Genomic DNA, 15,771 nt, shown 5'->3' on the forward strand with positions numbered 1-15,771 from the left:
TTAATTATGCATTAAAGTTAAAGCTCTGAATTTGTTCCCAGGAGAGGACACCACTTTCCTGGCTTCTTTCTGACTTTAGTTTTACATAGCTAAGCATATGTAAAATAGGTCTGCCTCTATACTGTGTACCTGTCATTTGATACAGAGGAAGCTTCATTTACAAAGTCACAAAGGGCCAACAAACGCTATTTGCCCAATTAAGAGAAATGAGAGAAAAAGAGCTTTCATTTGAAATGTCATTTGGTAAGATTTTTTAAAGCCATACTTAATGTTAATTTCAGACTCAGAGCACTTGTGCAAATCATTTTACTCTCAACTTCAGTTAATTTTTCCAGATTAAATTTGTCAACGCATTTTCCTTTTTTTTTTAACTTCAGGAGTGCTCGAAGTCCCAACTCTCACAGGATGCCTTCCTAAGTGAACTCATACCTAACACTGAGTTTTCTATGTGTTAGATGATGATACAACTCTAAGTCCCTTGCATGTACTAATTCATAATCCTTATAAGATTTTTATGAGCAGAGTATTACTGGCATTTTAGAAATGAAGAACTGAAGTACAGAAAGATTTTGTAACTTGCCAAAGATTACAAAGCTTTGGGATTTTTGAACCCAGGAAACATAGCTCAAGAGTTCATGATCTTAACTACTTTGCAACACTGTTTCTCAATTTAAAAAAGCATTTATAAATTTTGTCTTCCCCATTCCCAACTCCTTTTTATCCCTTACCATCATAACATATGGATAATTCAGACCTCTACATATATCTGGTTTCTTCTTTACTCGGTCAATTAATGCTGTTTTTATTTATTCAATTGTTTATGTGTCCTCATTGCTAAACAGAATCAGTGCTACCTCGGATTGCAAACTGTCAGAAGGCCACGACTTGTATTACTTGGTAAAAGTGTACCGTTAATAATTTTTATAACACTAGCTTGAAAGAGTATTTTCATTAAAACTTAAGGAAATTAAGAAGTGATTTAAGTGGATACAAAATAATAACAGCGAGAAGATAAGGGAAATACTGGTTTAGCAGCGAGCGTCACATAAAACTGGCAGGAGAATTCACAGCATAATCATGGACTCGCAAAACTCTAGGACAACAAAAGAACTGTCATGTCATCTCCCATATGAACTTGTACTTCTCTTGCTAACTACATACATCCCACCCCAGGTAAGACTACAAGTAAACCCTTATAAATAACAAAAGTCCACCCTATTTATTTTTTTATTTTTTTTATTTTTTTGAGATGGAGTTTCACTCTTGTTGCCCAGGGTGGAATGCAATGGTGCGATCTTGGCTAACTGCAACCTCCGCCTCCCGGGTTCAAGTGATTCTCCTACCTCAGCCTCCTAAGCAGCTGAGATTACAGGCATGCACCACCAGCCCGGCTAATTTTGTACTTTTGGTAGAGATGGGGTTTCTCCATGTTGGTCAGGCTCGTCTCGAACTCCTGACCTCAGATGATCCACCTGCCTCAGCCTCCCAAACTGCCAGGATTACAGGTGTGAACCACCACACCTGGCCAACTCCACCTTATTTTTAAAGTTTATCAGCAATGATTCCACACGCTCCAAAATTATACTTTTTAAAAATTCTATTTCAAATTGAATTTCATACATAAGGCATTTTAACCTACCTAGTGCTTCTATCCTCACAAGAATATGCACACAATTCAATACGTTCAATTTTCTCTGGAACCGAAGAACTCATAATTATTGGCACTGAAACAAAACGTTGATAATGTTCCAACATTCTTGTTATTTTTTCTTTGCTTACCCCGTGAATGTTACGCCTGAAAATTCCAGGGGAGAAAAGGGTTGAAGGAATATTGATAATTAAATTTTTGAAAATCAGAACATATGTCCAGAAAAACAATAATATATTTCTAATAGATAAGAATATCAAAGCTGCTTTATTGTGACCACAATATATATGAATCGATCCTAATTTTCATTTTATTAAGGATTTCTTAAATTATACACTTTAAGTTCAAAGAAAGAAAGAAAATTCTAGTATTTGAAGTTTCTAGAGGTTCAAATATGAAGTTTGTTCTTTGTGTTTTCACTCATGGTGGCTTTTTTAAAAATGTTGTTTATTATAAGCTCATATTTGGTTGAACTTAATACATGAGAATTCTGAGGCCTTCAACTCGGGAGTACTTTCACACAGCATCTAGGTTTATCTCTGCCAGGAGGCCAGATGTTATGAAAACATCTCAATTGCAACTCTCCTGTCTTGGGTTGAATTCAAGGCTTTGTGTCTGGATCCCAGGGATAATATATGCATTTGCCAGTTGGGAAATCTGGCTTTCATATTTACCTACCTCGATCTTGTCTGGTTTCAGATCACAGAGAAGCAAAGAGATAGAAAATATGAAAGAGAGGTTAAGAGTCATAGGAGCCAGAGCCAAAAGTTCTAGTATACATCTAATCTAAGTCCCGGAAAGAGAAGAGAACGCATGGGACGGAAGCAATGTAAAGAAAAATGCTGAGAATTTTCCAGAACTGATGAAAAATACCAATCCCTTAATTTCAGAAGCCAACAAATGCCAAACAAGATAACAAATAAGAAATCCATAACTAGAAACATAGTACTGAAATTGTCATTCACCAAAGACAAAGAGATGATATTAAAAGCAACCAGAAATTTTTAAAAAATCATTTTAAAACTAGTTATCTACAAAGAAATTATTAGAATGACAGCTGACTTAACAACAATAATAATGTAAGTCAGAAGGGAGTTAAGTGTTATCTTCAACAACAGAAAATAACTGTCAGTATAGAATATACATATCCAGCAAAAGTATCTTACAAGAATGAAGGCAATAAAAAGATTTGCAGATTTTAAAAAAAGAATTTGACACCAAGCAGACCCTTACTGTAAAGAAAATTCTCAAAGATGAACATCAGGCAGAAGGAAATTCCCAGATGAAAGGTATATGATGCAAGAAAAAAATGAAGCAGAAAGCAATAACTAGATGAATAAGTGAAAACAAACACTACCTGTATATTCTGGACAATGAGAGCATGTAAACTGAGAGGGAGGCAAGTATCAGAATTAAAATGTTTTAAAGTCTTCGTATGTGTGAGGAGGAAAGCCAAGAAAATGGTTTGACTTTAGATTTAAAGTCTGCATGATAAAACTTGTAAGGTAACCACTAAAAGAACAAAAATAGTGTATGTGATTTCCAAATTAGTAGAGAAGAAAAAAATTTAATTAAAAAATTTGGAAACAATTTTAAAAATTTTAAATAAGGCATGATAGGAAAAAAAATCCAACTACATCATTTTCTATATTAGAACAATCACAGAAAATGTGAGATAAACAAAAAGCACAGAATGAGACAAGATCAATTATATGCATAATTGTAAGAAACAAGATCAATTATATGAATAACCAAAATAACCATAAAAGAACTAAGTTTATCAGTTAAAAGTCAAGGTGGACAGAGTGGATTTCAAAAAATCCAGCCATCGTGCTTACAAGAGATACATCTAACAAAAACATTCAAAGTATGAAAAAAGAAATAAATACTAACTAAAAGGAAGTTGATATAGGTCTATCAGTATTAGACCAATTACACTTTACAACAAAAATCACTACTAAAGACAACAAAAATCACCAGAAAATAATAAAAGATTCAATTATTAGGATAATATAAAAATCTTAAGCTTGTATACATTTCAAAAACTACCCTCCAAATATATAAAGCAAACATAGGCAGAATTATAAGGAGAAATCACATGTTCAACAAAATAAAGGGAGATTTCAACATTCATCCCTCAAATATAGGAGATATGAGTAACAAGAAGCATGATTTAATGGATATATTGACACATTGTAATCATATACATTCTTATCAAGCAAATATGAAATGTATAAAAAATCAACACTTAAGTAGGCCAAAAAAATCTTTAAAATATCAGTGAATTAGTATCACACAAACTACACAACCTGACCTACTGTAGTTAAGTTGAAAACCAATTTTTATAAAAGACAAAACACCCATCTGTTCAGAAATTTAAAAACACAGTACTAAATAACCCAAGAGCTAAAGGACGAAATTAATCATAATGCAAACTAGAAAATAACTAAATAAAACAAAAATAAAGTATTATATATTAAAATTCTGAGAGCAGCTAAAATAATACATAGGAAAATTTTATTTTATTGGGAGACAGAGTCTCACTCTGTTGCCCAGGCTGGAGTACAATGGTGCAATCACGGCTCACCACAGCCTCGACCTCCCAGGCTACAGCGATCCTGCCACCTCAGCATCTGGGACCACAGGCCCATGCCACCATACCCAGCTAATTTTTTTATTTTTTGTAGAGTCAGGGTCCCATTCTGTTGCCCAGGCTAGTCTCAAACTCCTGGTCTCAAGAAATCCTCCTGCCTCAGCTTCCCAAAGTACTGGGATCACAGGTGGGAGCCACCACACCTGGCATACATAGGGAAATTTTAACATCAAATGTCATATTAGAAAATGACCTAAACCTTCAAGTAGAGAAGTTTAAAACACAAGAGAATAAAAAAGCAAAATTGATTTTTAAAGCAATAAAGGTAGAATAATGAGAAGCAGAAATTAAACATCAAAAAACTTACAATGGAGTTCAAATAAAGCTGAGACTTATTTATCTGAAAAGGCTAATTAAAACAAAATCTGATCTCTGATGAGAACAATAAAGAAAAAAGGAGGGAAGATAATATAAACATACTAAGATTGCAGGAGGGAACTTAACTGCTAACACAGTAGATGTGTAAACAGTAAGAGACAATTATAATTGCTTTAATAAAGTCTTAATAAATTCGGAAATGTTGCTGTAAAGGAAAAATTCCAAATGAACATTCTCACGAAGAAAACATCAGATCCAGAGAATTTTTAAAGTAAATTCTAACATTCAAACTTAGATAAACCTAGAAAAGAAGAAAAGAGGAGATACTTCCCAATTAATGTTATGATCCGCAAAGTCAGGTAAGACAAGTCAAGGAATAAAAAACTGTAGTCAATCTCATTCACTTATAAAGATGCAAAAATCCTAAATGAAATATTAGAAAACCAAACTCAGTAATCTATCAAAAGGAAATGAAAAGGAAGTAGTGATACATACTACAACATGGATGAGCCTTAAAAACATTATGCTAAGTGAAAAGATGCCAGACACAAATGGCCACATATTATACATTCCATTTATATGCAGTATACACAACAGGAAAACCCATAAATACAGAACACACATTAGTAGTTGCCAAGAGGAGGGGGGAACCAGAGTAACTGCTTGTAGGCATAAGGCTTCTTTGGAGAAAATGGAAAAGTTCTGAAATTACATAGGGGTGATGATCACACAACACTGTGAATATACTAAAATTAGGTTGTCCTTTAGTACTAAAATTAGTTGAAATTGCCAAGAAAAAAAATTACCTAACCAAAATGAAGTTAGGGCTATCTCTATGGAAATATAGAACACAAAGCAAAACACACTGTATGTCCATGCCTTGACTGACATTTTTATTCAAGTCAAGCAACTGAATAAAGAAAAAAGTATAGCCATAGGGGGAGGCAGGCATGGAGTGAGATACCTGGACAACTGGATATTTGCTACTTTTTCCATCTCTACATTCGTACTACCTTCCAGTGCTCTAAGTCACTAAGCAGCTACAACAGTCTGCCCCTCCCAGTAGCACATGGTTCAGGTATGCCAAATCCTAGGGTCCATTCTAGTTTCAGATATTAACATATGATTCAAAGTAATAAAGTACAGGCTGGGCATGGTGGCTCACACCTGTGGTCCCAGCACTTTGGGAGGCAGAGGCAGGAGGATCACTTGAGGCCAGGAGTTCAAGACCGCCTGGGTAACATGGCAAGACCCTGTCTCTATATTTAAATAAATAAATAAATAAATAATAAGAACTCAAAAAAGGTAATAAGGGACAGAATATATAATACAAGGGGAATTTTTACTGTAAATTAACTCAATTTTAGAAACACAAACTCTTCATAAAACTAGACAAAAAGTTGTAAGCAATAGAAATTAAATACAGTCTAATCAATTCATTCATCATTTACAAGGGGAAAAATCTAGATGGACCCTCTCTGTCTGCTGTTATATAAAAAGCATGTTAGGTAGCCTCCAAGTTTTACCTTGCAAGTTCCTTTGGTTTAAACTTCCACCATGTGTCTGGTTCCCGAAAAAGGACTTTGTATTTGTGTTTCTGAGACTACATACAACAAAGACAAAAACATTTTAAAATAGATACTTCCAAGAAATTAAAATTATTGTTTCTAAATTTATAGCATTTTAAACGTAAAGATTATCTCATCTTGATGAGCATGTTAAAATGGCAAAATATACAATCACTTTAACCTAGCAATTAACTATTAGAAATTCATACTACTGATAAATACTTATATAAGAGCGTTTATTTATATAATACATATATTAGGCCAGGAGCGGTGGCTCATGCCTGTAATCCCAGCACTTTGGGAGGCCAAGGCGGGCGGATCACCTGAGGTCGGGAGTTCAAGACCAGCCTGACCAACATGGACAAACCCCATCTCCACTAAAAATACAAAATTAGCCGGGCATGGTGGTACATGCCTGTAATCCCAGCTACTAGGGAGGCTGAGGTAGGTAAATCGCTTGAACCTGGGAGGCAGAGGTTGCGGTGAGCCGAGATTGTGCCATTGCACTCCAGCCTGGGCAACAAGAGCGAAACTCCGTCTCAAAAAAAAAAAAATACAGATATTAGATATATGCCAGGATAGCCAGTTTTCCACTATTTGTAACATCAAAAGAATACAAATAACCATGTGGCTATTAATATAGAACTGACTAAATAAGTGAAGGTATAACCACAAGATGAAAATACTACACAGTAATTTTATAAATTCTACATGTGTTAATGACAGACTGTTCTTTAAAAATGTTAAGAAAGGAAGATAGGCCGGGCGCAGTGGCTCCCGCCTGTAATCCCAGCACACTGGGAGGCCGAGGCGGGTGGATCACGAGGTCAGGAGATCGAGACCATCCTCGCTAACACGGTGAAACCCCGTCTCTACTAAAAATACAAAAAATTAGCCGGGCATGGTGGCAGGCGCCTGTAGTCCCAGCTACTCGGGAGGCTGAGGCAGGAGAATGGCATGAACCCGGGAGGCGGAGCTTGCAGTGAGCTGAGATCACACCACTGTACTCCAGCATGGGCAACAGAACGAGATTCCATCTCAAAAAAAAAAAAAAAAAAAAAAGGAAGATAAAGAATTTTCAGCCGGACATGTTGGCTCACACCTATAATCCCAACACTTTGCAAGACCGAAGTGGGTGGATTAACTGAGGTCAGGAGTTCAAGACCAGCCTGGCCACCATGGTGAAACCCCATCTATACTAAAAATACAAAAAATTAGCTGGGCGTGGTGGTGGGCACCTGTAATCCCAGTTTCTCAGGAGGCTGAGGGAGGAGAATCGCTTGAACCCAGGAGGCGGAGGTTGCAGTGAGCTGAGATCACACCATTGCACTCCAGCCTGGGCAACAAGAGCGAAGCTCAGTTTCACAAAAAAAAAAAAAAAAAAAAAAAGCTGGGCAAAAAAGAGCAAGGAAGGAAAGAGGATTAGGTATAGGTCAGGTAAACGGAAAGGATTTAGATAGTAAAAGAAATCTGGCAAATTCAGAGAGAATAGCTGAGTTTACAGATTGCTGAATTTCTCAGAACAGCAAAATTTCAAAAGAAATTTGGAGAAAAACAAAGGACCAACAAATTTTGATTCTGCTAAGTACGAGGAAAATGAAATAAATATATATAACATATGTACAAAAAAACTATAATTTAGTACCACTATCTTTTCATGAAAGACTCAAAAAAAAAAATTTAACTTAGAGTTTAAAAATTGAATTTCAGAATTTAAAAATTTACCTTTATGGAAAAACTCAGCTAAATGGCCTAATTTCCTCATTTTCCTGAAGACCAAAGAAAGCTCAGTTACAGACTATCCAAGATTCTGAGATTCTTAAGTGCTTCAGATTCACTTTCATAATTAATGTTCCCCAATAACTGCATATGATCTGTTATAAACTTATGACAACTTATGGTACTAACCAAAGCAACATATGGTTTCATTTCCCATGCCTGTAGGTTTGTATTATCTATAATTATAGGAGATATCTTCTTCTCAAATGCTTCTTTTGCTGAAAAACATAACAGATAATTAAAAATCATTTTTAAATAACAATATTTAAGCATTATGATTTTCAAAAAATCTGATGTTTTCATAATTTGAAAAACACAGATGCGCTAATTTTACTCACTGCTCAACTTCTAAATATCCCTTTGGGGACATAAACATTAAGTAAGCACAGGTTGACTGGGCATGGTGGCTCATGCCCATAATCCCAGCACTTTGGGAAGCCAAAGTAGGTGGATCACTTGAGGTCAGGAGTTCAAAACCAACCTGGCCAATATGGTGAAATCCCATCTCTACTAAAAAAACAAAAATTATTCGGGCTTGGTGGTGCCCACCTGTAGTCCCAGCTACTCAAGAGGCTGAGATAAGAGAATCACTTGAGGCCGGGCGCGGTGGCTCAAGCCTGTAATCCCAGCACTTTGGGAGGCCGAGACGGGCGGATCACGAGGTCAGGAGATCGAGACCATCCTGGCTAACACGGTGAAACCCCGTCTCTACTAAGAAATACAAAAAATAGCCGGGCGAGGTGGCAGCGCCTGTAGTCCCAGCTACTCGGGAGGCTGAGGCCGGAGAATGGCGTGAACCCGGGAGGCGGAGCTTGGAGTGAGCTGAGATCCGGCCACTGCACTCCAGCCTGGGGGCCAGGGCGGGACCCGGCCCAAAAAAAAAAAAAAAAAAAAGAGAATCACTTGAAACCAGGAGGCGGAGTTTGCCGTGAGCCAAGATCGTGCCACTGCACTCCAGCCTGGGCAACAGAGTGAGACTCTGCCTAAAAAATACAAAACAAGGCCGGGTGCAGTGGCTAACGCCTGTAATCCCAGAACTTTGGGAGGCCAAGGCAGGCAGATCATGAGGTCAGGAGTCCAAGACCAACCTGGCCAACATACTGAAACCCCGTCTCTACTAAAAATACAAAAATTAGCCAGGTGTGGTGCACGCATGTGAGTCCCAGCTACTTGGGAGGCTGAGGCGGGAGAATAGCTTGAACCCAGTATGCAAAGGTTGCAGTGAGCTGAGACCACGCCATTGCACTCCAGCCTGGGTGACAGAGTAAGACTCCGTTCCAAAAAAAAAAAAAAAACCCACATATTAAGACTGTCAAGCAAGAGAGAAATACCTTGAGTAGAAAAATTAAAATCAAACTATAGTTTGGAGGTTAATAATAATAAACCAATTTCTTAGTTTTGACAAATGTATCCTAGTTATATTAGATGTTAACATGAAGGATAAATTAGTGAAGGGTATACAGAAGCTTTCCATAGTATCTCTGCAACTTTTCCATAAATCTAATATTCAAAACTAAAGCTTAAAAATAAACAATAAACCCAAATGGACAAATACACACACACAAAATGTAATGACCTGAAATAAAGAAAATATTATAATACACTGTTGCACAAGGGATTTTCTTACCTTTCTTCCAAAGGAATTAGACCATACAGGAAATTAATGATGTACCACAACAAGTAAGTCTTACAAGTAATTATTTGGAAGTTTTCAAAGTTCTGCCCAGTCTCTTTTTTTTTTTTTTTTGAGACAGAGTCTCGCTTAGTCGCCCAGGCTGAAGTGCAGTGGCGCGATCTCGGCTCACTGCAAGCTCCGCCTCCCGGGTTCACGCCATTCTCCTGCCTCAGCCTCCCGAGTAGCTGGGACTACAGGCCCCCGCCGCCTCGCCCGGCTAATTTTTTGTATTTTTAGTAGAGACGGGGTTTCATCGTGTTAGCGAGGATGGTCTCGATCTCCTGACCTCGTGATCCACCCGCCTCGGCCTCCCAAAGTGCTGGGATTACAGGCGTGAGCCACCGCGCCCGGCGTTCTGCCCAGTCTCTAATAACTCACTAATGAAACAAAGAACCAATTTAAAAATGAGCAAAAGAGGCTGGGCATGGTACCTCACACCTATGATCCCAGCACTCTGGGAGACTGAGGCAGGCGAATCACCTGAGGTCAGGAGTTCTAGACCATCCTGGCCAACATAGTGAAACCCTGTCTGTACTAAAAATACAACAATTAGCCAGGGATGGTGGCACGCACCTGTAATCCCAGCTACTCAGGAGGCCGAGGCACAAGAACCACTTGAACCCAGGAGGTGGAGGTTGCAATGAGTCAAGATCGTGCCACTGCACTCCAGCCTGAGCGACAGAGCAAATACGAATAGACATTTCTCCAGAGAAGATATACAAATGGCCAATAAACGCACAAAAAGATGTTCCACTTCATCAGCCATCAGAGAAAAGTAAATTGAAAGCACAATGAGATACCACTTCACACCTACCAGAATAGGAATAATCAAAAAAACGGACAATAACAAGTGTTGGTGAGGATGTGGAAAAGTTGAAACCCTCATAAATTATTAGAGGAAACATAAAAAGGTGTGATTGCTTTGGAAAACAGCACGGCAGTTCCTAGAAAGATCAGACATAGACATGTGTGTTTGTTTATAGCAGCAGTGTTCTTAATAGCCAAAAAGTGAAAACAATGCAAATGTCTACTAATTGATGAACAAATTAACAAAATGTGATATATCCACCCAATGGAATCTTACTGATCCATAAAAAGGAATGAAACACATGCTACAACATGGATGAAGCTTGAAAACATTATGCTAAGTGAAAGAAGCCAATCACAAAAGTCCACATGTTGTAGGAAAGGTCCAGAATAGGCAAATTATCTATAGTGACAAAACACAGACTAGAGAGAAATGAAGAGTGACTGTGAATAGGTACAGAATCTTTCTGAGATGATAAAAATGTTCTAAAATTTAGCGTGTTCTAAAAGTTGCAGCAAAGCCAAATTAAATAGAGTGTATTGACGAATGCACAGCCCTGAATATTAAGTTCTAAAAACCATTGAATTGTACAATTTAAATGGATGATTTGTATCGTACATGAATTTTGTCTTAACAAAGCAGTTTTAAAATGAATTCCACCTATTAACATATATTATTGTTGCTGTTATAATGGCATGCTGAACCATGCTAACACTTTTTTTTTTTTTTTTTTTGAGACAGAGTCTCGCTCTGTCACTCAGACTGGAGTGCAGTGGTGGGATCTTGGCTCACTGCAACCTCTACCTCCCAGGTTCAAGCGATTCTCCTGCCTCAGCCTCCCAAATAGCTGGGATTACAGGTGTGCACCATCATGCCTGGTTAATTTTTGTATTTTTAGTAGAGATGGGGTCACGCCATGTTGGCCAGGCTGGTCTCGAACTCCTGACCTCAGGTGATCCATCTGCCTAAGCCTCCCAAAGTGCTGGAATTACAGGCATGAGCCACTACGCCCAGCCAATGCTAACACTTTTTACCTTCACTTAACTTTCACAACAATCCTAGGAGTTAAGTATTATTATTCCCTTTCACAAAGGGGACACTGGGCCTTGGAAAGTATAAATAACTTGCACAAGATCATATAGCTAGTAACTGGTGAATCCAAGGGTGATCTTCATCACCAAATCATACTGCCTCCTTTGGTTTTAGCTATGTTGGTATTTTCAGATTCCTGAATTCTTAATCTTTAGTTCAAAAATGAATATATAAAAAGTTAACAATGTCTGAAGATGGCAAACCCAAGAATCACCTTTATAGTACACTTATCATACAAGACTGAGGGCCAGGTGCGGTGGCTCATGCCTGTAATCCCAGCACTTTGGGAGGCCGAGATAGGCGGATCACGAAGTCAAGAGATCGAGACCATCCTGGCCAACATGGTGAAACCCTGTCTGTACTAAAAATACAAAAATTAGCTGGGCATGGTGGCCTATGCCTGTAGTCCCCGTTACTCAGGAGGCTGAGGCAGGAGAATTGCTTAAACCCAGGAGGCAGACATTACAGTGAGCTGAGATCAAGCCACCGCATTCCAGCCTAGCAACAGACCAGGACTCTGTCTCAGAAAAAAACCTGAGGAAAATATAGTCCCTATATCTTAATAAGATTCTCCATAGAAAATTCAAACTATGCAAATAAACATTTAATGATAAAACCACCTTCACTGAATAGACAGTTATGCTAGCAAGGAAACTAAATTTTTACCTATGATGTCCCTACAGATTCAGTTTATAGAGAGTCGTTTTTATTCTCACACTATCTTCTATAAAAAGTAAACCAATCGCCAGGCGTACTGGCTCATGCATGTAATCCCAGCACTTTGGGAGACCGAGGCAGGTAAATCACAAGGTCAGGCATTCAAGACCAGCCTGGCCAACACGGTGAAACCCGTCTCTACTAAAAATACAAAAATTAGCCAGGCACGGTGGCATGCGCCTGTAATCACAGCTACTCAGGAGGAGGCTGAGGCAGGAGAATCGCTTGAACCCGGGAGGCAGAGGTTGCAGTGAGCCGAGACTGAGCCACTGCACTCCAGCCTGGGCAACAGAGTGAGACTTGGTTTCAAAAAAAAAAAAAGAGTAAACCAATCTAACGAAGACCAGTGGTTAACCGGTCAAACTCCATTTCTAGTGGTTCAAATTTGATTTTAGAAAGCAGTAACCAGGCTGGGCATGGTGGCTCAAACCTGTAATCCCAACACTTTGGGAGGCCGAGGTAGGCAGACCACTTCAGGACAGGCGTCCGAGACAAGCCTGGCTCTGGTCAATATGGCAAAACCCCATCTCTACTAAAAATACAAAAATTAGCCAGGCATGGTGGCACACGCCTATAGTCCCAACTACTCAGGCTGGGAGGCTGAGGCATAAGAATTGCTTGAACGTGGGAGGCTGACGTTGCAGTGGGCCGAGATCACACCACTGCACTGCAGCCAGGCGACACAGCAAGACTCTGTGTCAAAAAAAAAAAAAAAAGACAACAGTAACCAGAGCATAGGAAACAAGTGCAATTTCCTTACAGCTATTCTGAGATCCAAGCAGAAAATTAGATTTACTTCTCAAAAGATCCCTACTGATAACTTAAATATGCCACACAATATTCTAAGTACCTTACAAAAATTAACTCTTTGAATCCTTATAACAACCCTATAAGACAAACTTACCTCTTACTATGTAACACAAGAATTAATGTTAATTATAGTTAAAATTTTATATATACTATACAGTTATAGCTTGGGTACGGTGGCTCACACCTGTAATCTCAGCACTTTGGGAGACCAAGGCAGGCGGATCACCTAAGGTCAGGAGTTCGAGACCAGCCTGGCCAACACGGGGAAATCCTGTCGCTACAAAAAATATAAAAATTAGCCAGGTGTGGTGGCATGCACCTGTAATCCCAGCTACTCAGGAAGCTGAGGCAGGAGAATCACTTGAACACAGGAGGCAGAGGCTGCAGTGAACCGAGATTGCACCACTGCACTACAGCCTGGGTACAGAGCGAGACTCCATCTCGAAAAAAAATACTAAGCCAATTTAGCTGGGCGCAGTGGCTCACTTCTGCAAACTCGGCACTTTGGGAGGCTGAGAGAGGCAGATTGCTTAAGCCCAGGAGTTCAAGACCAGCCTGGACAACAAAGTGAGATCCTGTCTCTACAAAAAATACAAAAATTAGCCAAGGATGGTGGTGCACATCTGTGGTACCAGCTACTCGGGAGGCTAATGTGGGAGGATCACCTGAACCCAGAAGTCAAGGCTGCAGTGAGCCAAGATCACACCACTGCACTCTAGCCTGTGCAACATAGCGAGAACTTGCCTCAAAAAAAAAATAAAACAAATACACGAACAAATACTAAGTGAATCTTTTCTTTATATTACTCACAACGTTACCCAGAATCTGATTATCTGTTCTTACCACGATTCTGGTTCCATTCATGTGCTTCTCCTAAGTACTTTACATCAAACTGGTACTGTCCATTTATATAAAAATAATCATCAGTACTAAGAATGACTCCACTTGGATTATCCTCTTGCAAAGTCCTGTGAAAGATAAATGAAATAATTTTCATTACCTTTTCTTCTAAATTTTCTCTCCTAATTTTTTCAAAGTCATAAACCAAATACATTATTCAAGTACTATCATTTTGTAGATCACTTGAGGCCAGGAGTTTAAGGCCAGCCTGGCCAACGTGGTGAAGCTCCATCACTATTAAAAATACGAAAATTAGCCAGGTATGGTGGCATGCACCTACAGTCCCAGCTACTAGAGGCTGAGGCATGAAAATTGCTAGAACCCAGGAGGTGGAGGTTGCAGTGAGCTGAGATTGCACCACTGTATTCCAGTCTGGGCAACAGGCGAGACTGTGTCTCAAAATAAATAAATAAATAAAATAAAAGAATAAAAATCAGTCTGGGCAACATAGCAAGAACCCAACTACACAAAAAAGACAAAAATTAGGCAGGTGTGGTAGTGTGCACCTATAATCCCAGTTGCTTGGGAAGCTAAGTTGGGAGGATCACTTGAACCCAAGAGGTTTAGGTTACAGAGAGCCAAGGTTGCACCACTGCACTCCAGCCTGGGTGACACAATAAGACCCTCTCTCAAAAAAAAAAAAAAGAAAGAAAGAAAGAAAGAAAAAATTAAACACAAATAGATAAATAAAAGAATAAACATATTGTAATATTCAAACAAATCATACTGAAAATACTCTAAGCAGAAGTTTAATTCCAAAAAAATCCAACCTAAGGCAGGTCTATTTTGCTTTATGTAAATTATTATTCGGAAACTTGTTTTTAATGTTATGAAGACCTTTTATCCTTAACTATAAAATCGTTATAATGGTTTGAAGATTAACAAATGTTTAACTATCCTTTTCTGAAAATATATATCCCTTTCTGTAGCATCTATTAAGTGCCAGGCACTGTTTTAAGCACTGAGCATACATCAATGAACAAAAAAACACAAAAACGCTTGCACTCATGGAGCTTACATTCTAGGGAATGCTCATTTGATCCCAATTCCTATGTTTATCCTCTTCTCTTTGTAGCTTTCCCTTCTCTGACACTTCCTTTTTTACCATTAAACATGCATATATCTCAGCTATCTTTAAAAATTCTAACTAGGCTGAGTATGATAGCTCATGCCTATAGTCCCAGCACTTTGGGAGGCTGAGATGGGAGGACTGCTTGAGCCCAGAAGTTTGAGATGAGCCTGGGCAAGATGACGAGATTCTGTCTCTACAAAAAATTTTAAAATGAGCCAGGTGTGATGGCCCATGCCTGCAGTCCCAGCTACTCGGGAGGCCAAGGCAGGAGGATTGCTTGAACCCAGGAATTCAAGACAACAATAAGCTATGATCATGCCACTGCACTCCAGCCTGGGTGACAAAGCAAGTCCCTGTCTCTTAAAAAAAAAAAAAAAAAAAAAAAAAGTTTGAGACCAGCCTAGCCAACATGGTGAAATCCTGTCTCTACTAAAAATATAAAAATTAGCTGGGGGTGGCAGCAGGCACCTGTAATCCCAGCTACTCAGGAGACTGAGGCTGGAGAATCTCATAAACCTGGGGAGGTGGAGGTTGCAGTAAGCTGAGATCACACCACTGCACAACAGCCTGGATGACAGAGTCAGACTCTGTCAAAAAAAAAAAAATTGTAACTACACTTTGTGACCCCTTTCAACTACTATCCAACTTCTCTCTTTCCCTTAACTCCATCATCAGAGCTTGCTAAACCCTTTTGCTTTCTACCCTCACAGGACAACAAAATTGTTTCTCAG

At 38.9% G+C, this 15,771-nt stretch overlaps 1 protein-coding gene across 10 annotated transcripts in view; it reads right to left on the minus strand.

Moving 5' to 3' along the window:
* N4BP2 (NEDD4 binding protein 2) overlaps positions 1-15,771 on the minus strand; it is a 97,872-nt gene that overhangs the window by 36,292 nt on the left and 45,809 nt on the right. For all 10 annotated transcript variants that reach the window (XR_004182804.1, XR_004182805.1, XM_031664642.1 and 7 more), the window contains 4 exons: positions 13,912-14,036; positions 8,096-8,184; positions 6,146-6,222; positions 1,640-1,795 (listed from right to left, as the gene is read on the minus strand). Coding sequence is in view for 8 of the 10 variants with exons in the window: in XM_031664642.1 (XP_031520502.1) it covers positions 1,640-1,795; positions 6,146-6,222; positions 8,096-8,184; positions 13,912-14,036 (447 nt within the window). In the remaining 2 variants the exon portion in view is untranslated. The remainder of the gene's footprint in view (positions 1-1,639; positions 1,796-6,145; positions 6,223-8,095; positions 8,185-13,911; positions 14,037-15,771) is intronic.

This window comes from Papio anubis, chromosome 3 (genome assembly GCF_008728515.1).
Source record: "Papio anubis isolate 15944 chromosome 3, Panubis1.0, whole genome shotgun sequence".
NCBI classification, from domain to species: Eukaryota; Metazoa; Chordata; class Mammalia; order Primates; family Cercopithecidae; genus Papio; species Papio anubis.